This window comes from Castanea sativa, chromosome 2 (assembly GCF_040712315.1).
Source record: "Castanea sativa cultivar Marrone di Chiusa Pesio chromosome 2, ASM4071231v1".
Taxonomy (NCBI): domain Eukaryota; kingdom Viridiplantae; phylum Streptophyta; class Magnoliopsida; order Fagales; family Fagaceae; genus Castanea; species Castanea sativa.
Window position 1 is genome coordinate 21,855,992 of NC_134014.1, and position 24,768 is coordinate 21,880,759.

Here is a 24,768-nt window from a genome sequence, read left to right on the forward strand (position 1 = left end):
TTGTAATAATCTGGGAGACGGTATTTTCTTTGATTAGTGCATTCTGCTGTTTGTGTATGGGGTTGCAATAATCTGAGACATGGTTTTTTCCTTGAACATAGGTCCGAACATCGCAGGCTGAATTTAGAAGTTAGAACCATTGATAAGCGCACGCTGATGTTTTACTATCTTTATAGTTTATACATCTGCCTAGAGAGAGCACTTTCTTTTCTTTTTTTTTTGAGAAACAGAACATTTTAGTACAATCCAAGAAGAGAAACAGATCAAGAACCAGCTGAAAAAACAGAGCAGAGAGCAAACTATAAAATGTCATGACTAACAATCTCGAAAATGAAAGGAGGAGTTGCTTCTAACCATATCAATTATATCATTTCGGATTCAAGAGGGCATGACGTGCTAGTTTATGGGTAGCCTGGCTTGCTTCTTGCCTTATGTGCGTTCAAAGACCATCGGCCGGCCCCAACGAAGTTGTTTCTACTTTCGTTTCAATCACTGACCCGATTGGAGACAGGTCCGTACTAGATTTCTGAAGAGCGTTTATAATTCCCAACAAGTCGCTCCACTATTACTTGTGAAAGCAAGTATCAGCTGCAAAGCAAAGCACACATCTCTTCTCACTGCCAAAGCTTCAAAGGTGTCCACATAACAGACGTTGGAACTACTTCTGAGAGAGTAGCCATTATATCCCCATTTTAATCTCTAATTACTGCTCCAATGTCACCCCGTCAAGGCTCCTTAAAGAGAGCTCCATCCACATTGAGTCTGTACCAACCTTGGGGAGGTGCCTTGCATTTTCACTTTTCTTTATCTTTTTTTTTGTTGGGAAATTGCCTTTAATTCTAATTGTGACTTGAAAAGCCAATTGGGTTTTCTAGTTGAAGAAAAAAAAATTAATTTAGGCTACCTTGGTGTAAGGGTGGCAAAATAAGCTCAAACTCATTTGCCCATCCAAACCCACCTACTCTAATTGAACCCAAACTCACTCAATTATTAGTTGGATTAAATGAGCATCAACCCAATTAAACCCAATAATTATTAGGTTTTAATTAAAAACCCATTAAGGCCCATTTAACCCAAAAACAATATACTCAAATTCAACCCAGCCCTTCCCATAAAAAATAAAAAAAAAATTTAAAAAGCCCTCAAACGTTGTGTTTCAGGTTTTCATTTTCCCGGCCTCCAAACACTTCTCTCTCTCGCTTGCTCTCTCTCTTTCTCTCTCTAGCTCTCACCGAGAACAATGTGGCACAACTCAGCTTTATCATCCCTGCTTTTGAGGTAACAATATCATCACCATCAACCATCTCTCTCTCTCTCTCTCTCTCTCTCTCTCTCTCTCTCTCTCTCTCTCTCTCTCTCTCTTAGAATTGAAATATTTTGGTTCAGGGCTGAGTGACAATCGATCTCTCTCTTTTCTCATCTTGTTCACTACGAAGAGCATTTCGTTAATGGTGGATCTTACTCACTAAGTCAAATCGTTCACTAAGCCAAAGCGAGTCCAAGATCGACAACAATGTTGGACGAACTTCTCAACCTGATCAATGTTTGACACTTGGATCGATGTGATATGGAGGAAGAGAAAGGCGACTGAGAAGTTTTTGAAGAAAGAAGTGGCTGATTTGCTTGCGAATGGACTCGATATCAATGCTTATGAAAGAGTAATTACTCACGTGTTCTTTTAGCTTTACGTTATGCTCATCTAATTTGATCTTAGAGTAGATTGAGTTTTTCTTTTTTGTTTGGTTGTTGAGAAACTTTTTGGAGAAAGAATAATTCAAAATTTTGAATTTTGAGTTCATTATCAGAGATAGAGAAAATTAAAATTTTCAAATTTCATAGTCTTTGATTTAATTGTGCTCATTAATTAGCATAATCTTTGTTTGGCTGCTGAGAAAAAAGAGTGGAGATTCGACTATGAATTCCAGCTTTCATTTTTAGCTTCAAAATGGTCATTTTCACTTTAATGGCATTTTGTTAATTTTAATAATTGGGTGAATTGGGTTTACCCATAATAATTGGGTTGAGTTGGATTTGGATTAAAAACAATTAGTTAAATAGGTTTTAATGGGCAAATGGATTTTAAAAACCCAACCCAATAATGCCCACCCCAACCCACCCAAGCCCACCCATTTGACACCCCTACCTTGGTGTGAAAAGAAAGTCTATTCCTTAGTATGAAAGAAAAAACTATTTCTTATTAAAGAAGTAATATGTTCCTTGTTCAAAATGGAATAGAAAAAGAGTCTTATAAATAGATAATGCTATAAAAAATTTGATGACTTTGACCGAAGAGAGAAAGACAGCTAAGAGAGAGAGCTCTGCATGGAGGAGAAGAAGAAGAAAAAAAAATGAGATTCTTTTTAGTGTGAGAGAGCAAAAAAAAAACAATGAGATTCTCTTTAGTCCTAAGACATACACTAAAGGATTTATTATTGTACATGGTGAATCTCAAGTTAAATATAAACTTGAAAATTATTATAATTAATTTGATAATAGTGAAATTATTGGGAGTTTGTACCATAATTTTTCCCTTTAAAGAAAATGAGATTTAAGTAAATATTTGTATTCTTGTTCGTGATTGCTATTTGGTATTGGTAATTTTTGTGATAATACTATTTGAGAACAATAATTTTTAATATCTTGTTAGGGATTTGTTTCTTAACGATTGGAATCTACCAAATAGTTCGACGCCCATGGATCTATACTTGGAGGAATAGCTTCACCTTCTCTGCAAAGCTAGTGCACAATCCATTAGACATACACTTAATATCACTAGACCCAAGTCAAACCTTATTATATATATGGTCAACCTCATATTGCAATGTTATGACTGTTATCCTCCTATGTTTAGTAACAACTTGAAAATGAGTAAGAAATATTTTTTTGGTGAGATAGTAATGTCTTTTAAAAAGTTTTACAGCTGAGATTGAGCTAGAAATATGTTTGGGTGAGATAGTGCTGTCTTCCTAGAATTTTTTTTTATTATTATTTTTTTTAGAAACAGGCAAACACACAATAAAGAGAAAAAAGAATTCTAACACAAAGGTACATTACAAACTTCATTAAAAAAAACCATGGTACGAAGTTTTAGTTTAGTCGAAAATCTTTATAAGTAAATCATATTTGTTTTAGGGGAAAATCTTTTAATAGTAAATTATAATTAATAGAATTTTTTCTTGAGTAAAGATAATTTTTTTAGTTTATTTTTTATTTAAAACATATTTTTTTTATCCTTAAAGATAGGAAAATGTGAAAATCATGCAAGGATTTTAAGGGTTAAATCTTGACGAATGATAACAATTTTTTTAGTTTTCACACAGGTTTTTCCAACAATGTAAATGAAGTATTAGGTTGTGAAAATTCTATTTCTGCTTGTAAATATAAATGTTTACAACCCGTCGTTTTCAATTATGGTAAAAAATAAATAAATAAGAAAAAATTACATTTTGCCCGCCTATAGTTTGCATGAAAAATACTTTACCCACTTATGGTTTAAAAAAATGACATTTTACCTACCTGTGGTCCTATTAGTTAACAATCTGTTGCCCAATTATGGCCTTGCCATTACTCTAACACCATTTAACTTAAAAACATAATCAAAACTTAATCAAAACACCGAATCTTAGAGAAAAAAACTGAGGCCACCCCTTCACCCTCTCTCTTTGATTTTGATCCACTCCATCAAGATCAACATATGAAATTCCCATCATCAATTTTGATTACCATTATGATCAAAACCCTCGTGAAGGATTTTGAAGATTTCCCCCTCTTGAGTTAAACTCCAAGTACGTCCTCTAATCTAGGGTTTTTAAATTTTTTTTTTTTTTGAAATTGCAGAAATTGATGGTAATCTTTAACATGATTTCACTCAATTCATAGAGAAAGAAGAAAAAGTATGGTTGGTTGGTTTGGTTAAGCAATGTGTTTTCTTGAGAGAATGGTTTGGTTAATCTTTGAAGGATTTTATGGATTCCAAAATAAGGCTGCTGGGCCTCAGAGGAGTTTGGGCTCACAATTTATTTGTATAATGGGCTTTTGGATTTCCTACCATGGGTGGCGCGATGCTCGGCAGGCCCGTTTCCTGAGTCTCCCCTCTTTTCTCACTATCTCTTCTCTTTCTTCCTTGGGGGGGAATTGATATAACTCTCTCTCTAGTCTTTTCCCTCTGAAACTGTCAACCCCTTTTAACTGAGTCTTCCCTGCCTATTTATAGCCAAACTTAGTGGAACGGTCATGATTGTTCCCCTGGTGGGTGGAAGAAGGGGTCCAATACTATTACCCATAAGTGGGAGTTTAGTTGGGAGTGTGAGGAAATGAGAGTGGCATTGGAACTGGCTCCAACGCTGGGTTTGATTCTCGGCAGGGGCGTTCCCTAGGCAATGGAAGGGAGGTCTAATGCCGTTTCATCTAAGTTGATGTTTGGTGGCGAGAAGGAGATAATGATAGTGGCGTTATGACTAGCCCCGCATGTAAGTTATGTGCTCGGTAGAGACAAGTCATAGGTTGCTTTGAGCACTCCGAGCTCACAACTCTCGGACGGCACGTGCGTTACAATGTGTGATCAGCACGGGGGCTCCTATAAGAGTTGGTCTTCATGGGCCTTAGGGCGATTGGGCTTGACAGGGGGGTAGGGCCCTTCCCAGGTCGGAGCTAGTTTTCCCGTGCTCGTGTCTCGCGTATTCCCCACTACCTTTCAGAGTACCAGATCTCCCGCGGCAAACTCCCTCCTTCTGACAGCTCTATTGTACCTCCGGGCAAGCTTCTGTTGATACTCTGCCAGCCGAATGGTGGCCATATCTCGGTGCTCCTTCAGCAAGTTTAGCTCCCTGGCCATCAACTCCTCGTTCTCGTCAGAAGCGAATCCCGCAACTCGGGCGCTACACAGGTTTACTTCAGCAGGGATGACTGCCTCCGCCCCGTAAGTCACAGAGAACGGCGTTTCTCCAGTGGATCTCCTCAGAGTGGTTTGGTATGCCCATAGGACGCTTGGCAACTCCTCGGCCCATCTACCCTTGGCGCCCTCCAATCTTTTCTTCAGGCCGCACACGATAGCCTTGTTTGTCGCTTCTGCCTGGCCGTTACTCTGATGGTAGGCCAGCGTGGAGTATCGGTTTCGGATACCAAAGCTCTTGCAGAACTCTCAGAAATCCCTACTGTCGAACTGCAGGCCATTGTCTAATATTAAAGATTCCAGCACGCCGAACCTTGTTATAATGTTCCTTCATACGAATCTCTTCATGTCAACGTCTCAGATGTTGGCTAGTGCCTCAGCCTCTGCCCACTTTGTGAAGTAGTCTACTACCACCAGCACGAACCTTCGGTTGCCCGTTGCTCAGGGAAAAGGCCCGACTATATCCAGCCCCCAGCGGGCGAATGGCCACGGGCTACAAACTGGGTTCAAATTCCCGGCCGGTTGGTAGATCATCGGCGCGTGAACCTGACACTGTTCACATCTCTGAGCATACTCGGTGGCTTCTTTCCTCATCTACAGCCACCAGAAACCCTGGGTCATTGCTCGGTGCGCCAGCAAGCGTCCCGCCACGTGGCTACCGCAGACTCCCTCGTGCAGTTCGGCTAACAGCTCTTTAGCCTGGCCGGGGCGAAGGCACTGCAGGTGTGGCCCCTCGAATGATCGGCGATATAGCTTCCGATCGACAGATAACCAGTACCAAGTAGAAGTTCGTCATACTCTGGCTGCCTCTTTCTCATCTTTCGGGGCCCGATCTTCTAAAAGGAAGTCGATGATTGGATCCATCCAACACTTCTCTGCTTCAGTGACCTGTAGAACCAGTGCCCTAGCGGCAATACTTGGCTCAGGCACCAACTCCACCTTGAGCAGCCAAGGTACCTCGTCAGCTATTGATGATGCTAGAGTTGCCAAAGAATCGGCGTTCCGATTCTGTCCCCAGGCTATCTGCTCGACCTTGACTGTCACAAAGTTGCCCATCATCTGCTTTGCTAGCTGCAGATATTCTATCATCCGGGGATCCTTGGCCTCAAAGTTCCCTTGGACCTGACTTACCACGAGGAAGGAGTCCGAGTATACCTCCACCTCCTTTGCCCCCAGATCCATGACAACCCTTAGTCCCGCCAGCAGGGCCTCGTATTCGGCCTCATTATTAGAAGCCCTGAAGCCCAACCTGAATGAGTGTTCCAGCTTCAGATCTTCCGGGATGATGACCACGATCCCTGCCCCCGCTCTAGCCACATTGGACGCTCCGTCCACAAACACCTTCCATGGCTTGACTTCTACTACGCAGGTTATGTTCGTACCTCTCGGTGAGAACTCGGCAATAAAATCCACAAGTACTTGTCACTTCACTGAGTTCCTCAGCTTGTATCTGATGTCAAAGGAGCCTAGCCGAGTCCCCCACTTGGCTATCCTCCCCGTAAAGTCAGATCTCCTCAGCAGTAACTAGAGCGGGTACTCGGTTAAGACGTGGATTGTGTGGGCCTGAAAATAATGGGGTAATTTTCGGGTGGAGTGCACGAGTGCCAACACCAGTTTTTCCAGTGGTAAGTACCTGGTCTCCGCATCGACTAGCATCTTGCTAATGTAATAAACTGGGAGCTGTGCACCGTTATCCCTCAGTAGTACGACGTTCGCTGCATGCTCAGATACGGAGAGGTACATGTATAAGTCTTCTCCCGGTTCTAGGGCTGACAACGTCGGGGCCCGGCCAAGGTAATCCTTTAGATCTTGGAAGGCCCTGTCACACTCCTCGTCCCACCGGAACCCCTTCCACTTCTTCAGAAGTTGGTAAATAAGTTGGCACCGATTAGCGAACTTGGAAATAAATCGATTAAGAGCAGCCAGCATACCGGTCAACTTTTGAACCTCTTTCGGGTTGCCCGGTGGTTTGAGACGCTTCGCGGCTTCAATTTGATCGGGGCTGACCTCTATCCCCCGTTCAATAATCAAATAACCCAGGAACTTGTCGGATCCAACCCCGAATGCACACTTATCGGCGTTGAGGCGTAGCCGGTGTCGTCGAAGGATCTCGAACACTTCTTTCAAGTCGTCAACGTGCTGTCCTTCCTGCTTGCTCTTTATCACCATGTCATCAATGTATACTTCCACCGTCCGTCCAATCTTATCCCTAAACATCCTCATCATCATTCATTGATAAGTGGCTCCCGCGTTCTTCAAACCGAACGGCATCACGGTATAGTGGTAGTTAGCATCAGGCGTTAAGAATGACGTCTTCTCCTGATCTTCGGCGGCTAGGGCCATTTGGTAATAGCCCTGGAAAGCATCGAGGAAACTCATTCTCGGGTGCCCACACGTAGCGTCCACCAATTGGTCGATTTTTGGCATCGAAAACGGATCATTCGGACATGCTCGGTTCAGATCGGTAAAATCAACATAAACTTTCCACTTACCGCTCTTCTTTTTCACGACCACCGTGTTTGCGAGCCATTCCAAAAAGAACGTTTCCTTTATGGCCCCTGCTTCTCTCAGCTTCCCAACTTCCTGTCTGACGGCTTCCACATGCTCCTTAGCAGACCTTCTCGGTCTCTGTTTCTTGGGGGGGCACAGCGGATCCACATTCAGCTTATGAACTATGAACTTGGGGTTGACACCAGGCACCTCATATGGATTCCACGCAAACACATCCACGTTTTGTATGAGGAATAGGAGTAGCTGTACCCTTTCCCCATCACTCAAGCCTGCCCTTATCTGAAAACTCCTTTGACTTCCCGGTAAGATCTTTATGCTTACCAAATCCTCGGCAGCGTTGGTCCCCTCCACCTGGGGGTGCTATAATTGCTATAGGGGTGCCTTCTCGGCTGATTCCTCCTGCTCTATTTGTCTGATTGCCACGGTCACCAAACACTGTCTGGCCACTTGCTGATCACCCCTGATCACTGTAATCCCTTCATCAGTTTGGAACTTGACTTTTACGTGCAAGGTGGACGGCACAGCCCCCATGTCGTGTATCCATGGCCTTCCGAATATTGCTGTGTACGGGGAGAAAGAGGCGACCACTATAAATGTCACCATTACCTCCCTGCCACCCATGATCACTGGGAGCGAAATCTGCCCTTCTGGAATCACCATATACCCGTCGAATCCCATTAAAGGTGTATCATACTTGGACAAGTCCCCCTTTTTCAGGCCGAGCCCCCTGTATAGGTCCAGGTACATTACATCTGCACCACTCCCTTGATCTATCATTATTCTTTTCACTATAAGTCCCCTTATTCGGGCCGTGACTATCAAAGCGTCGTGGTGGGGCTAAGTAGTACCTTCCAGGTCGTCGTTGTTGAATGCGATGAGCTGTCTACTGTACCTTGGCCTCTTACCCTGGGGTTGTTCGCTCGCGCTTCCTTCCGCTGACACCACAGTCAACACCCCTTTTGCTGTGGGTGCTTTAATTACCCTTGGAGCGGCGTGGATGACCTCTATCACTCCCAAAGGGGGTGGGAGAGGGTTTCGACACAGCCGATCAGCCTGTTCGGTCGCCCGATCCCCTGTCTCCACGAGAAACTCTTTCAAATGCCCCGCCTTCACCAACTGTTCCAGGTGATCTTTCAACACCCTACACTGCTCGGTGGTGTGCCCTTTATCCCTGTGATAGGAGCAATACAAATTCTGGTTTCTCCTTGACAGGTCGCCCGCCATCCTGTTCGGCCGCTTAAAATATGACTCATTTTTTATTCTATCAATGATGCGGTGTACAGGCTCCTTGAACGTCGCGTTGACTCCCCCAACCGCCGGGTCGGGCTCTTGAATTCTCAAATCCTTCCTATGTCTGGGGTTGAAGCCGTTGTTCCGAGGATAACTGATTATCGGCTCCTTCCCTTTGGACTGCAGCCGATCATCTTCTAAGCGCTTGTACTCTTCGATACACCTCATCAACTGCCTCATATCCTCGGGAGGCTTTAAGGTCAACGATTCTCTCAGCCCGGATTCTTTGAGTAGGCCCATCCGAAAGGTGCTCGTCGTGATCTTTTCATTCCCCCCACCAATCTCGTTGTACAACTCCCAGTACCGACTGGCGTAGTTGCGAAGGGTCTCTCTAGCCCCCATCTTCCTTGATAGCAACGTGTCCACGGGCTGCGGCACCCGGCTGCAAGTCATGAACCGCACTCCGAACTCCTGGATCAGTTTCGAGAAACTATGGATTGAGCCCTTCTTCAACCCGTTGAACCACCTCAAAGCAGTGGGCCCAAGGCTCGAGGGGAAAACCTTACACATCAATGCATCGTTATGGGAGTGTAAGGACATCATCTGAATATAGTGACTTACATGTTCCATTGGGTCTATCTTCCCAGTGTAGAAATTGAACGGTGGCCGTATGAACCGACTCGGCATAGGCGCGCTCTTGATATCTCTAGAGAACGGAGACCGGGCAGCTTGACGCAGTGCTCGGCCCATGGTATCCATGGCCGCGTTATGTGGTCACTCTGCGTCGGGGGAAGTCAATTCACGGTTTGCATACTCTCGCAAGCGATCACGGTGCCTACGAGACCCGAATTGATGAGATCTTGCCTCACAGCGATTCCCCACACTTACTGACCTTTCCCTCCGTTCTCCTTGGTCCCTTCTCCTACGTCGGCCCCGTGCTTGTAACTCCAAATCCCAGACCGCCCTGCGTAGGCACTCGAGCTCTTGGTCCCTCCGTTCAAGCTCTTGGTCTCTTCTGTCAAGGCGGCTGCGGCCTGAGGCGTCAGACATTGTCCGGAGGGTTTTGGTACGACCCTTCTCCGGGCCAAGACTCTTCTACCTCCTCGTGCCTTTTTTGCCTCCTTTCTCGCCATGTAGACCCCCGCGATGACCCTCCAGTGCCGCTCTCTGCATGGCTTCTCTGTCCGCTTCCAGACATCCTTACGAGCGTGCCAAGATAGCACCACAGCTACGTAGGAGATTCCCACAAATGGCACCAATTGTGGGTTCCAAAATAAGGCTGCTGGGCCTCAGAGGAGTTTGGGCTCACAATCTATTTATATAATGGGCTTTTGGATTTCCTACCACGGGTGGCGCGATGCTCGGCAGGCCCGTTTCCTGAGTCTCCCATCTTTTCTCACTATCTCTTCTCTTTCTTCCTTGGGGGGGAATTGATATAACTCTCTCTCTAGTCTTTTCCCTCTGAAACTGTCAACCCCTTTTAACTGATTTTTCCTTGCCTATTTATAGCCAAACTTAGTAGAACGGTCATAATTGTTCCCCCGGTGAGTAGAAGAAGGGGTCCAATATTATTACCCTTAAGTAGGAGTTTAGTTGGGAGTGTGAGGAAATGGGAGTGGCATTGGAACTGGCTCCAACGCTGGGTTTGATTCTCGACAGGAGCGTTCCCTAGCCAATGGAAGGGAGGTCCAATGTTGTTTCATCTAAGTTGATGTTTGGTGGCGAGAAGTAGATAATGATAGTGGCGTTGGGACTAGCCCCGCATGTAAGTTATGTGCTCGGCAGGGGCACATCATAGGTTGCTTTGAGCACTCCGAGCTCACAACTCTCAGACGGCACGTGCATTACAATGTGTGATCAGCGCGGAGGCTCCTATAAGAGTTGGTCTTCATGGGCCTTAGAGCGATTAGGCTTGACAGGAGGTAGGGCCCGTATAGATTCATATTTGTGTATTTAAGTTTGGTCTCTCCTATTAAATCCCAGAAATTGAAATGGTCTCCAGGTGGATTTTTTAAGTCTTTAAATGATGCATGAAAAGCAAATTCATATTTGTGTATTTGAGTTTGGTCTCTCCTATTAAATCCCAGAAATTGAAATGGTCTCCAGGTGGATTTTTTAAGACTTTGAATGATGTATGAAAAGCAAAACCATGATGATGACACCAAAGCCAATTTATTTATTATTCAATAAAGTCTGATTTAATACCTGCTCTTAATCTTTGATATTTCTACCAAAAATTTTTTTTTTTAAAGATAATTACAACATGATGCTAACACCATAACTCTAACTCTTTCCCCATAAACCCCCAAGCACTTTGTACGTGAAAATATGTCAATTCTGCTACAAGGCCTTTGGCATATTTCTACCAAGATGGATTCCCTTAATTTGCAATAAAATTCTGTCCTGAGTACCATATTTTATTTTCTTCCAAAAGGTACTTTATTGATCTGGATCTTCTTTATTCAATTTTATGCAGCCGATTGCCATCTTCCTAGAGTATTAATGTCTTTCGAAATATTTTCTCAAAAAAAGAAGTCTTTTGAAATATGAAAAGATTAAAGAAATCACTTGTGATCCGATGTATGCATTTTAAAAAGGAATTAGACATTCAACTCATTCAGGAATTAGACATTTAACTCGTTCGTTCAACCTAAGCAGAGAGTAATGCCAAAGAAATCATTAACGCAGGGTACAAAGGGAGAAGACATGAACATTTACAACTATGGACGGAATAAAAAGGCCGAATATGGTAGAATTGTAAATTTGTAACCTACTCAAAATGCATACATTACATTTTACATCCAAAGGAGCTATTAATTGGAGATACCATTGCTTCTTTAGAGTTTCTGCATCGATGAGAAAAGTCGTACATTTTTTGAGTGCGTGCGTCATAATTGAAAGCAACCAACTAGCATTACAACAAAAACTATCAGTGCAGTAACCTATAAGTCGATTACTGATCCAATTTGAGAACCTCAACAGGATAGACCTAACAGAAAAGTGGAGTAACAGCAGCCAAGTTAATTGTACCAAATCAAACCCTCTTGAGGCTTTCATCTAATTGATAAGATTTCATCACTTGCTCTAAGCGCCTTTTAAGTTGAACTCGTAACAAGTTCAGACTTCAGATACGCTTGTTACAGAATAGAGGAAAATGATATTTGACGCTTTTTTTATGACCAGAAAATCTTATTCACTGGATATTTGACACATGGCACATTCACTGTGAATATGTTCATGCAAAAAGAAGCCGTACCTCAGGCTTCCAAAGCAAAATCAAAATTGTCAACCATCTAAAAGGTCCTATATAAAAGGAAACGAGAGAGATAAATCCAATGATTTTAAAAAACAGAAGCTAGCAAAAGTCATAGGAACTCGAACATGTTAAAAGTATAATACCATAATCCAAACATTAACCACATGCGGTTTATACAAATATCCAAAACCAAATAACAAAATCCAGCAAAATTCATATGCTCTACTTCCTACCAAAACATAAAGACCATCAGTTCAAAAATGAGGATATCACCAATAGCGACTTAAAATCCTTAAACAATGGCATTGGCAGCACTTGCAATCCTTGGCCAAAGATCCGCACACTCCTTCCCAATAGGACCAGTAATAGCAGATCCTAAAAAACAAATAATAAACCAGTCAGACCAAATCAAACCTAAATTACACAATTATCACAACCCACAGAACCCAAAAACAGAAGCTCCAATTTTAACACTAAACAATAATTGGTAAATTAAATAGGCCTAGCCATACCTTTCATCTCTCCCTTGGGATTCACGATTACCCCAGCATTATCTGCAAAAATAAAATTCAGTATCAAGTTAGACACCATGTATCCCAAGAACCAATTTAGATTATAAATATTTAATCTATTTCTCTTGCCAATACCATCAGTACCCAGCAATCATCTAATAAATAAGAAATTTCATACAAGCAAGTTCTTGTAACTATAAACAATACCTCATAACAAATTCAGTCAGGAAAAGATAGATTAAAGTTCCACAAAATGCTTGTGCTAGCACAAAAATCTATTTTCTTCAGACAAGCATACAAGGTCGTTTGGACATGACCAGACCAATTCATTCTTTAGCTAAATACCAAAAAATTGCAGCACTATAAAATTAGTAACTTATTGCAATTACATGTAGGGCCCACATGGAGCAGATGCAAGCATTAAAAGCATCAACATCTGCAACGATGGACACAATAGATTTCCCAGAATTGTAACTGCATCTCCCATCGTATGTTAAGGAAGCTACTTGACTATTTCTGGCAAGATTACAAATCTTTAGTCTCTATTACAAAAATTATGAAACAAAATAGGACAAATTTCTGCTTAGCTTGGTAATAATATCAACATTCAATAACCATCAATATATTCAATGAACATCAAAGTACAAAATTGCATGCTTGTAGAGCCAGATGTAGAGTTCAAATGGAGCAGATGTGAGCTCAAAAACAATAGCACATCTGTAACGATTGACACGGTCCATTTCCCAGACTCGTAACTGTATCATCGATAAAAATTTGAGGAGGATACCTGACTTATGTCTGGTGATCACAAACAAAGCATACTCACGCTGCCAAACTATGAGCAGTTGAAGCTTTCAAAATAGTACAGCAAAACATTTTTTCACAGCAACAGTGTTAATAAACAGTCCATTCAGATTATTTTTAAAGAATAGCATCATGTTACTGTTATCCTTACCCTTACAAGAGTTTAAAGAAACAAATGGAAGACAACCCCTAAACCTAATTGTGGGAATAAGAAAAACAAATAATATCCCAACCTTGACAGAGATGGTTAAAGCAAAAAAGGTTTACCATCCGGGAAGGGGTAAGGTTGGTAATATCAATATAGCTGGGTATGGGAGATGTAGAGAAACCCTAGGAACATAAGTCTCTACACCACATCACCAGCTTATTAACCAAGCAAGATATATGGCAGCAGAGCAATTATGTATCTAGTCACAGAAACCCTATTGCAGTAGGCACACCAGACTCTCTAAGTAGGGAAATGTGTACATACAAGTACACCAATTAATTAGCATCCTTCCTTTCCTTTTGGGAGCAAGCAACAAAAGTGAATGCTTTTAAATTATTCTCAACTGTTTGTGTTGATGGTGTAAAATTAGTGTAATGATAGACTAGGAAGAAGCAAAATTTACTATGAAGCCTACTGTGAAAAACAGTGACCTTCCAGGCACATGTTAAAATGGCTACAAAACCTCATGTCAAGGAAATAGAAGCGGAAAAAAATTGACACCACACCAATGTATATGTAATGTAATTTTAAAAAGCTCTATATGATGCATTTGGACAAATATTACAAAAATGTAATTCAACAAAACAAAAATGCAGATAAAACAAATAAGAATCAAGATTGTCCAATTGATGCAGCCAAATAATCCCACAGAAATCAAACAATCATCAAATCATTGCTAACAGTATATAGTAGAAATCATAAAAGCAATCAATCACAAGAACAATATAAAAACATCAAAGCAACAATAACGACCTTCAAAGTACATGAAGACCCCATCCTTTCGGCGCCATGGCTTGCGCTGCCTCACAATGACTGCAGGCAACACCTTCTTCCTGAGATCAGGCTTCCCTTTCTTGACAGTGGCCATCACCATGTCACCAACACAAGCAGATGGCAACCTGTTCAAGCGACCCTTGATTCCCTTCACGGAAATGATGTACAGGTTCTTTGCCCCGGTGTTATCAGCACAGTTGACTGTTGCAGCCACTGGCAGACCCAGTGACATCCTGAATTTGTTACCAGCCGACCCTCCACGTCCTAAATCAACCCAACAAAAAAAACCCAGCATTTCATTATCATCCACAATTTCATTTCAATTCACAATGAGAAAACTTCAAACTTCAAAGAGGTTTCCATTTCATTTGTTACCCATAAATTAGAAAACCCTAAATTAAAAGTGTAGTTCCTATATTTGTTCCTAAATTAGATCCCACATTTCTAAGCATCCACCATAGTAATCAAACAAAATCAACAATTTCAATAATTAATTTTTTTTATAGGTAACAATTTTAATAATTATCTGATATCTTTCTAAAAAAAGCAGAGGAAATGAATTAAAATAATAATAGTAATAAACATAATTTTCCGATTTGTTTTCGAAGGATTTCTCGAGAAACAAACAGATCCGTAACCTCAAATATGGTAAATGTATATAAACATTAAACAATATAAACTTTACGTTACACTTTGTTTGGTAGCTAAGAAAACGAAGGTAAATAGCAAAGAAAAAGGTGTAAAACTCGAGTCTCATATCATATTCCCTAAGCTAATTGATTCAGAATAAGCTCAAAACCTCAACAAAACCGATCCAACTACTTGATTTGCATGGTCAAATTCCAATCAATTTAATCTATAACGGCAGGAAAAGACAAAAAACAAAAAAGATTTCTCTAGTTTTCGTTGAGCTTTCTCGGTAACCAAACAGAAAATGATACAGAAACATTAATTTTGACAGAGCAAGAAAAACGAAGGTAAAGAGAGACGGAAGAAGAACTCACCTCGCTTCGACATTTTCGCTGCGGAAGGAAAACTGAGAATGCGATTAGGGTTTTGGGGTATTTATAGAGGTCGCTGTCTAGGGTTTTTGTTTTGGTCATGGGTGTGAAATTACCATACGCTCCATGATCTTTTTACGTAATTACAGATTGGTACTATGGGCTTGGATGTCTGGGACCCAGCGCCGAGTATGGCCCAAAACGCTGACTTAGAAGTATTATTTTCTGGGCTCAAAGTATACTTGGGCCTGGGCTATCTTGACATCCTCCAATAAGAGTCAGCTGATTTACGTAAGAAACAAATATCTTCGAGTCTAGATGAGAATCACAGTATGTCAACTCTACTGTTGTGAAATTATAGGCTTTTTTTTTTTGTGGGTGTGAGTGTGAGTGTGTCTTTTATGTTCTTTTGGGTTTGATTTGGTACTTTGAGATTCTTGTTGAAGATGTTTTAAGTGCTAGGCTTGTTTTGGTTGGATGGTTTTTACTATACTAATGATGAGAAGAAAAGGAAGTTAATAATTTTTAATGGTCATTTTCACGACAAAATTTACCCTTCCGCAAGACAGCTAAACCCAATCGCTTAACGGGTTCAATCCTTCAAAGACAAGCCTTGCAAAGCAGTGAGGAAGTCAATGAAGTAATGTTGCGGTGAAACCGTCATTTGCAAACGGGAGCCTAATATCCACTAGAAGGTAAATCTTACAAAGCAACAGGGAAAGAAAAAAAAAGGATTACGACATGCGCTCATACCTGAAACCTTGCAAAGCAATAAATTGGTTTATGAATGACAAGCTCATGTCACACACTCAGACACTACAAACTAATATACAACTCATCGATCAATCAATGGTTAATTTGTACTCTACTAGAGCTGCTAAGTGTGTGGATATAGTTTGTACCACATCTAACCATAAGTAAGGATGGTTAATGTACCATCTAACAACAAATATAGGCAAACAAGCATGACAAAGCCATCATTCTAGACAGTGGCAAGCTAGCATAATTTGCGACACACAGGAATGCGGTCCACACACGTAGAATACAGAAAAACGGCAACGTGACAACCTCTCACACTGTATAGGGGAGCCAACTGCCAAATGGCAAGTTGAACGTCACAATATATGAGTCCCATTCTATGGATGCATATTATACCCGCAAATAGGCCACAAAAATAACACGTGCAAACAACAAGGTATGAGAAAACCCAAATTCCTCTTTTAAAGGTCGCAATGGTCAAGCATCATGCCTGTAACCATTCCCTCAAAAGGTGGAATGAAAGTAAACCAACCACCCGACCAATCACAACTCGCTTCTAAACAGCGATACATAGCCTACCAACGCACACCATCTCACTGCAAAGTACACCTATGACCCAAAGGAAGGTATCAAATCGCTTTATATTGAGTGTTAAAATAAATGTACACACATCCATAAAAGTATAAACAGTGTTTCAAAGCCAAGTGTGAAAATGCGTCTAATAACATGTTTTACATATAATATGTTTAGATACAAAATATTGGTTACATTAACCACGATAGGTCAATCCGAGCAAAATACCAAATACGTGACCAAAAGGGGGCTATTCAATACATGAACACAACCTAAAAACAAAGAAGATATGGACATCACCATACACAAAAGCCATACAAATTTCGAGCATTTTCCCTATAAGATATATCTGGGTTTCCAATATATATAAAGGAACAAAGGAAGCTCAAAGTAGGTAATGAATAGCAGTGTTATCTAAAATGACGGCATCCAGAACACCTCGCTTGGATGTGAGCGGTTCGGTTGGCTCGATTTTTTTTTTCAAATTTGTTACCGAACCGATAGGGATCGGTTTTGTAATAATTAAAATTGATGCATACCGATTAGAGTCGGTTTTCTGACCTATGATGGTGCGGTTTGATTGTCTCGGTTTAATTGGTTTGGTCGGTTTGATTTGAAACATTAACAATCTGTTTTTTTTTTAATAAAAAAAATCTGTTCACCCAAACAATAATGATCCAAAACCTGTGGATCAGAAATGACGGCATCCTGAACACCTCGCTGGGGTGTGCACGGTTCGGTCGGCTCGATTTTTTTTCAAATTTGTTACCGAACCGATAGGGATCAGTTTTGTAATAATTAAAACCGATACATACCAATTAGGGTCAGTTTTCCGACCTATAGTGGTGCGGTTTGATCGACTCAGTTTAATTGGTTTGGTTGGTTTGATTTGAAACATTAACAATCTGTTTTTTTTTTTATAAAAAAAAAAAAATCTGTTCACCCAAACAGTAATGATCCAAAACCTATGCAAAAAATCTATTCACATAAAAAAAAATCTGTTCAACAAATCTGTTCACATAAAAAAAATCTATTCAACAAATCTGTTCACATATGACAAACTATCCAATTTTTTTCATTTCATTCACCATGCACAGATATTTTGAAATTGCCTCAATAAGAGTTCAACTCCCAAAATGTTATCATGTGTTCAACAAATCTGTTCACATATGACAAACTATCTAATTTTTTTTATTTCATTCACCATGCAAAAATATTTTGAATTGTCTCAATAAGAGTTCAACTCCCAAAATACTATCATGTAGCATATAATATCATTAGTGTCACTGTGTGTGTCAGTGTCAATAACAATAAGCGTTAATATATCCACTTAATAACGTATTATAGAACCATTTGTCACTGTCCACAAATGTCAAAAGAAAGATATACAAATTAAATTAGCATTTAGGTAAAAGAATGCTAATTGCTTGTATCTCCAATGATAATCCCACCCATGAATACCTAAATAATTACCATTAGTGAAAAGTTTATTACCAATAACATGTACAAATATAATTAGCATATAGGCAAAAGAATGCTAATTCTTGAAAGTCCTTTATGCAGTAAGTCTGTGCACTATGCATCATTCTAGAACTCTTACAAAATACTAAACAAAACAAAATAAATACATGTTAATAACAATAAAACGTTTATGAACAATAAAATATTTATAATTAACACAAAGGAATGATAATAGCAAGTATACTTAGATAATACTAACTACTAACTAACTCCAAGCAAAGAGTAGCACATCACTCATTATCATCCAACATAATGATGCTTGGATCCTCCTCCATAGGCATTGGGCAACCCAATGCAATTTCTACAAACCCATTCAAAACAAAATGATTCTTAAGCATTGAGCAAATAAATAAACAATTGAAAAATTGATACATACAACAAACAAAATGAACATATATATATATTTTTTTTTTACCAGTGTCAATCTCAAAACCACCCATATCCTCCACATTATCCATGTACTCCCGAAGCTTTATTGGTCTTTTTTTTCTTTGCATCCTTCAACCAATTTTGGGTACAAATAAAGACTTCAACTGTATTAGGAGATAATGAACTACAGAACGAATCCAAAACACACCCCCTATACTAAAAGCAGACTCAGATGCAACTGTAGAGACAAGAATAGCCAACACATCACGGGCAATTTAGAAAATGACTTGATATCTAGAAGAATTCATTTTCCACCACATCAAGATGTCAAAATCTTCCACATTATGGTCCTCAGAAGATTCCAACAAATACCTATCCAACACAGATTTGCTTTTTACATTGTCCTCGTCCGCCAAGTGTTGCTTAAACCTATTATTATATCTTTTAATGCAATCATACAATGAAGCATTACCAACACTTGGTCTGGAGTCCCTAGACAATGAAGCACCACTACCACTAGAACTCAAAACTCCATTTTGACCCACTCTCTCCACAAACAACCTCTTCAATGCATCTTAAACCTTGGAGCTCATTGCATCCCCCTTGTCCTTTCCACACCACTCCCTAAACCAAAACTTTACATACTTCAATCTATACCTTGGGTCAAGAACAACAGTAACAAAAAAAATTTTAATTGATATTATCTATACTTTCTCAATACTTATCATTTTTTTTTCATCTCTACCGCCGTACTCTTCAAAAGTGGATCCCTATCAACACTACACAACTATTACAATTGATCTTCAATGCTAATTAACTCATGGAAGTATGTATTAGAAGTGGCAAATAAGGACCCAGAAAATCTAAGTGTCGTCTCATAAAATATGCCAAGAAATTTCACAAAAGTCTTGACATTTTCCCAATTAAGATAGTTAGGAGGACCAATGGACTTTTTTCCATTCTCATCCGCTTCACAAAAATAAAGTTTGTAATGCCTATCCTCATTTTCCAACTTATTAAATACTCTCACAAATTTCAAAGTACAATCTAACATGAAATAAGTGGAATTCCACATTGGTGGAACATCAAGGGACAACAAAAATTTGGCTTTGATCTTCTCATTTTCAACACATTCTTAAAATTTCTCAAACCTTGTAAGAGAAGCTCTCACATATCGCACCGCATTCCAAACCTTGGCAATTGATTCATGAATGGACCTCAACTCACTTTCCACTATCAAATTCAAGATATGTGCACAACAACTCATATACATGAACTCACCACCCAATATGCTACTATCTATTTTTTTTGTTTTCTTCTTCACATAATCAATTGCCACATCATTAGAGCTGGCATTGTCCGCGGTAATTGTAAACAACTGGTTTATACCCCACTTCAACAAACATGACTCAACCACTCTACCAATGGTGTCCCCTTTGTGATTAGCTATAGGGCAAAAGTTCAAGATTTTATGAAATGTGCAGTGACTACCATGCAGTTTAAGTTTTGTATAGACGTCCAAGTATCCATTGTCACACAAACCCGTTGCCCAACAAAAGCCCTTTCTCAAAATATCCACCTCACTATAATAAAGTTTCATACAAGCCCTTGCAATGGTAGTGCGATGAGGAATAGGAAACCTAGGTTCAACTATTTTCATAAATTCTTGAAAGCCTTGCCGCTCCACAAATTTAAAAGGCAATCCTTCAATAATGATCATATTTGCCAATACCAACCTTACCTTCTCTTCACTATAGTTTGCAACCACTAACACATTTGAACCACTTTCCCCTTCTCTTTTAGCTTGGAAATACAAAAAATTTTGCTTATCATCACGGGGAAAATGTCACTTCTTATACACATTCATGTGTTGCAACATGCACGAAGTATCATTTGTCTTACCATGACAATTATATTGATTTTTACAATACTTACATTCAGACCTAGGCTTATTGGGATCAAAACCAGCCAACTTAATGAACTGCTACCATACTATAGATGGGTCCTTACCACCTTGTTTAGGTGACAATGGGGGAAGTGATGCACCAAGTCCAATTGGTGCTGCAGGTTCAAGTGGGTTAGGGTTAGCACTACCAGGACTAGGAAGAGGTAGGTTAGGGTCCCCAAGGGCACCAAATCCAAGTGGAGCATCAACATCCATCTAATAAAAAAATTTCAACCAACAAAAAAACAAAGTTTTCACAACAATATCAAATTATAATTTTTCAAGCAATATAATATCAAATAGCTCACTCCCAATCAATGAATGTCACAACCAAATCCAATAATAGTAATAACTAATCAGTTTAGTTACAACAAGACAACAATAACAAACTAACAAATTAACAATCATTAGTCATTACTCAACAATTCATGTCACTAATTTAACAAAGAATTTATTATATTTTTCTCAATATAAATATAAAATAAAAGTTAATTATATATATAAACTTAAAGCAGTTGTTACTAAGTACTGGAAATTTAAAATCAAAATGCTGAATATAGTGAGTGATTAGTGATTACCTCTCCGTGAAGGATTGAAAGTGTGAACTCTCTCAATTTGTGTCTCCCTCAAAAATTAAAAAGCTAAAGAAAAAAAAAGTTAGTACTTAGTAGACTGTGACAACTAACAATATATTACTAAGTTTACAAATTTTATAGTTTATACTGTTATTATGAACTTACTAAAGTAACAACTAACAATGTATTACTAAGTTTATAGTTTATATTGTTACTACTTACTATATATCACATTTAAGTTGTAATTATCTTATCTCATGTCAGCTGAGAAACCCAAACAGTATAAACTTTTTTTTTTTGGGTAAGTTTATAGTAAAACAGGGTATCACATTTTAACTATTAACCAAAACCCAAACAGTATAAACTATTACTACTTACTATATATCACATTTTAGTGGATACTATCATTTCATTAACTAAAAAATATTATAAAAAAAAAAACAGAGCATTTATAAACCAAATACAAATAGGTAACAGTAACAGGGGGAATGGAACTTAGTATAAACTATAAACTTAGTAACAATATTAGTATTAGTATAAACCAAATACAAATAGGTAACCCGTAACAGTGTTAGTAACTTAGTATAAACCAACTTAGTATAAACCAAATACAAAACAGTGTTAGTATAACTGTATAAACATACAAAATACAATAGACCTATGGCTATAAACGGATAAACCAACTCAAACAGATAAACAGATAAACGGATAAACCTTACCGGTGGTTTGCCTCGGTGAGCCGATGACTGGCGGGCACTTGCTCAGGCTAGTGAGAGGCGAGGGGTGAGAGCGAGAGAGAGAGTTAAGGACCTCTGAGAGTGAAAGAAAGAATATATAGTGAGGGAAAATCTAGAAACCTAGCAAAATACGACACCGTTTTGTACTTTTTTTTTTACAACACCCAATACGACGTTGTTTTGTTAAAAAAAATTAAAAGACATACTCGGTGAAACAGCATCGTATGAAGAACTGACCAAACCTCTAAAAGACATGCAGGTATCGTATCGGTTCGGTTCAGCAGGGACTCGGTTTCAGGCTCTCTGATCCGATGAATGCACTGCACCAACATCAGAAGTTCATTCGAGCTCCAATTGCCGGCATCGGCTCTGTCGGTCAGTGGCAGTGGTGGTGTTGGACGATGGGCGCTGGTCGGTTGGATCAGTGATGGCATCTCCACGCACACCCCTACTTGCAACTAGACCATCTTTGACTTTAGTATTGCGAGCTCCGCTTCCAATTCAAATATTCGACTTACAAAAATTACCAACTAGCTCTTCACATCCTTGCAAACTCACGATGTAACATCATCTCGAAGATAGTAGAGAACAAAAGAAATTTTCAAAAGCCATATGTAAATCTCTCATAACATCTATTCACTCAAACAACCACTCTTCAATCAAGGAGGTCACCTGAGTTTCTTGCATATTTATAAGCACCATGGCCAAGATTCTCAACAAAGGGTTCCAAATGATTGAATCAACTATTAGCTGCTTAATGAAATCATTGTGCTTGGTCCGTAGGTGTTCCAATAATAGAATGCTCTCTAATAACCAATGGATGGGTGCTTTTGGACCCTTAAAGTTGTAAAAATGGGAAGCTTTGTTTTCATTAATTCTGTCTTGTTTGAATATGGCTAAGAAACCTTTGATATTCTCTCCAGAAGAATTAAGAATCATGGAGTCAAGACATGGGAATCTGGTACGACAGTGGCATTAAGTGGTGTCTCAATATACATACCAAGGGTAGCCTAAATCTACATATAAACGACATAAAGATCAATTAATATGTATGTGTGAGTGTGTATATATATATATAATGAAAATAAAATTTATGAGTGTTCACACCTCTCATGAAGTAGTATGAAAGGCATTAAGATGCTCACCAAGGTATTCATAATCACAAGCTCCATGTTAGCTACATCCTCAACAACATCAATGTCCTCACTTACATCCAAATCCTCCTATACAAAGAAGCCACATGGTATGTTTAATAGGACAGAAGTATAAAGCTAACAAAAAAGGAGGAAGTGAGAAGAGACTTTTTATTGTTGAGCTCACTATAGTTCCAATTGAACCCTCACTAGTACCATCATAGCTCTCCGCAATAAGTGAAGTGTCCTAAAATATAAGGGTAGTGGTACCTTTTCATTAGAGAGAGAGAGAGAGAGAGGAAAGAGAATGAAAACAAGCAGAAAGAATGATTTGCCAAAGGCATCTTACCACCAATGCCAACTGAAGACCTATGCTGTATAACAACAGAAGAGGAGGCAGCAATGGGTGCCACAACATTCTCACAATCATCTAACAAATTATCTTCAAACGAATATGAAATATCCACTCTTCCCTCAGATGCCACAATAGAGGAAAGCACCTAAAAAAAAGGAAAAGAAGAAGAAGAAGAAGAAGAAGAGAGAAGGAAGGAAGGCAATGTTAGTGTAGTTGGGTGACAGTTAAAAAAAAAAACACCTGACTATCATAGGCCTCGAGTCCAGATAGGAAATGTGTTATGACAACACAATTTAGGGGAGCAAAAGCATCATCCTTCATGGTGTGGAGGGCCAATACTATGCATGATAAAACCCTCGAGCCCGTGACCATTGAGGAGCAGATTTTTTTGAATAATGGAAAAGGAAGAGCAAAGGCAATAGTAGAAGTTTCTGGTCTTTCCCTCTTGGCTAATAGCATAGTGTTCAAGGTCTTATTGTGCGCTGAAGGAACATGGATATGGGCTTTGTCCATAAGCTCATCCTTTTGCCATGATTTAGGACCATCACCTGCACATGCCACCCAAGCTTCTATTCTTTCATGCCAAGCCACAAAGCATGCTTTCTCTTCTTTATTAAGTATGCAATCAAACTACAACTAAATTTCATATGGCGTGGCCTATAAATTGGTATTAAAGTAGGAGTAGGAAAAATGCATTTGTCCCTACCAGTTACTACATAATCATTATACCTAACAGTTATTTCATTCCAATACTAACAGGCTCTTTGGGTAAGGAGCAAAACTTTCAAGTTATTTGGAATCATTTCTTATAGAGATATTTTGTTCAAGTGAGAAAACCCAATTTGCAAGATGAATGGAGTCACAGAATGTTCACGATCAAAGACCATTGGTTTCTCACTTAGCACACCCTGTTCATATCCAAACTGACGTCTAACTTCATGTGGGTTGTGTCGCGCCCAAGAACCTAATGGACTACAAGGAAATAACCAAAGTGAAGTGCGAGCCAATAAGGAGCTAAATGTACTCATATCACCCTCAACATCTCCATCCAATGGCGCTGATGAAAATCCACTCGCAACGTTAATATATGGACACCAAATAAAATCAACCTTCCTATCCATCAACTTAACCTAAGATAGCATAGGAGATTTCACTCCTATCTATTTAAAAATGATGGGAAGAGCTTTATGAAATTTCTGCAGAAAATCAAGCTAATTGTTCTTAGGATTTTGTGGATAGCGCTTGCGAACAGTTGTGATAGAACAAGTGTGCATTTTCAAGAGTGAGGGCACGTTATCATGCCCAAACTTGCATCAATGTTGAATTCAAATGGGTTACAACAATATAATATAGTGACCACTCCATTTCGGAAGTGTGAAGAGCATTCAAATGGTTGTATAAATCAATGTTATTAATTCCGTTTCGGACCCCGTTTCGGTTTGTCTAGTGGAACGAAATATTTCGGTACCAGCCTATTCCGGTGTACCGTTTCAGGGTGTTTCGGAGTTCCTAATATATATATATATATATATATATATATATATATATATATATATATATATATATATAACTAGATATAACTAGATATTATTACTATTATATAAAGTAATGAAT

At 39.4% G+C, this 24,768-nt stretch overlaps 4 protein-coding genes across 4 annotated transcripts; all 4 read right to left on the bottom strand.

Annotated features, from left to right (window-relative positions):
- Window positions 1-4,693: 4,693 nt before the first annotated feature.
- LOC142625065 (uncharacterized) lies at window positions 4,694-7,117 on the bottom strand. The gene is made up of 3 exons (XM_075798773.1): window positions 6,525-7,117; window positions 5,690-6,140; window positions 4,694-5,128 (listed from the first exon to the last, which is right to left on the bottom strand). The coding sequence occupies exons 1-3, from the start codon at window positions 7,115-7,117 to the stop codon at window positions 4,694-4,696; spliced, it is 1,479 nt and encodes a 492-aa protein (XP_075654888.1).
- Window positions 7,118-7,120: 3 nt separating this feature from the next.
- LOC142625066 (uncharacterized) lies at window positions 7,121-8,179 on the bottom strand. The gene is made up of 2 exons (XM_075798775.1): window positions 7,784-8,179; window positions 7,121-7,681 (listed from the first exon to the last, which is right to left on the bottom strand). The coding sequence occupies exons 1-2, from the start codon at window positions 8,177-8,179 to the stop codon at window positions 7,121-7,123; spliced, it is 957 nt and encodes a 318-aa protein (XP_075654890.1).
- A 60-nt stretch (window positions 8,180-8,239) lies between these two features.
- On the bottom strand, window positions 8,240-9,391 carry LOC142625067 (uncharacterized). Its single transcript, XM_075798776.1, has one exon. It carries the CDS (start codon window positions 9,389-9,391, stop codon window positions 8,240-8,242), a length of 1,152 nt encoding a protein of 383 aa, XP_075654891.1.
- A 2,623-nt stretch (window positions 9,392-12,014) lies between these two features.
- Window positions 12,015-15,295, bottom strand: LOC142624404 (large ribosomal subunit protein uL14x/uL14z/uL14y). Its single transcript, XM_075797970.1, has 4 exons — window positions 15,191-15,295; window positions 14,166-14,450; window positions 12,401-12,442; window positions 12,015-12,263 (listed from the first exon to the last, which is right to left on the bottom strand). The coding sequence occupies exons 1-4, from the start codon at window positions 15,201-15,203 to the stop codon at window positions 12,181-12,183; spliced, it is 423 nt and encodes a 140-aa protein (XP_075654085.1). The 5' UTR covers window positions 15,204-15,295; the 3' UTR covers window positions 12,015-12,180.
- Between the last annotated feature and the right edge of the window lie 9,473 nt (window positions 15,296-24,768).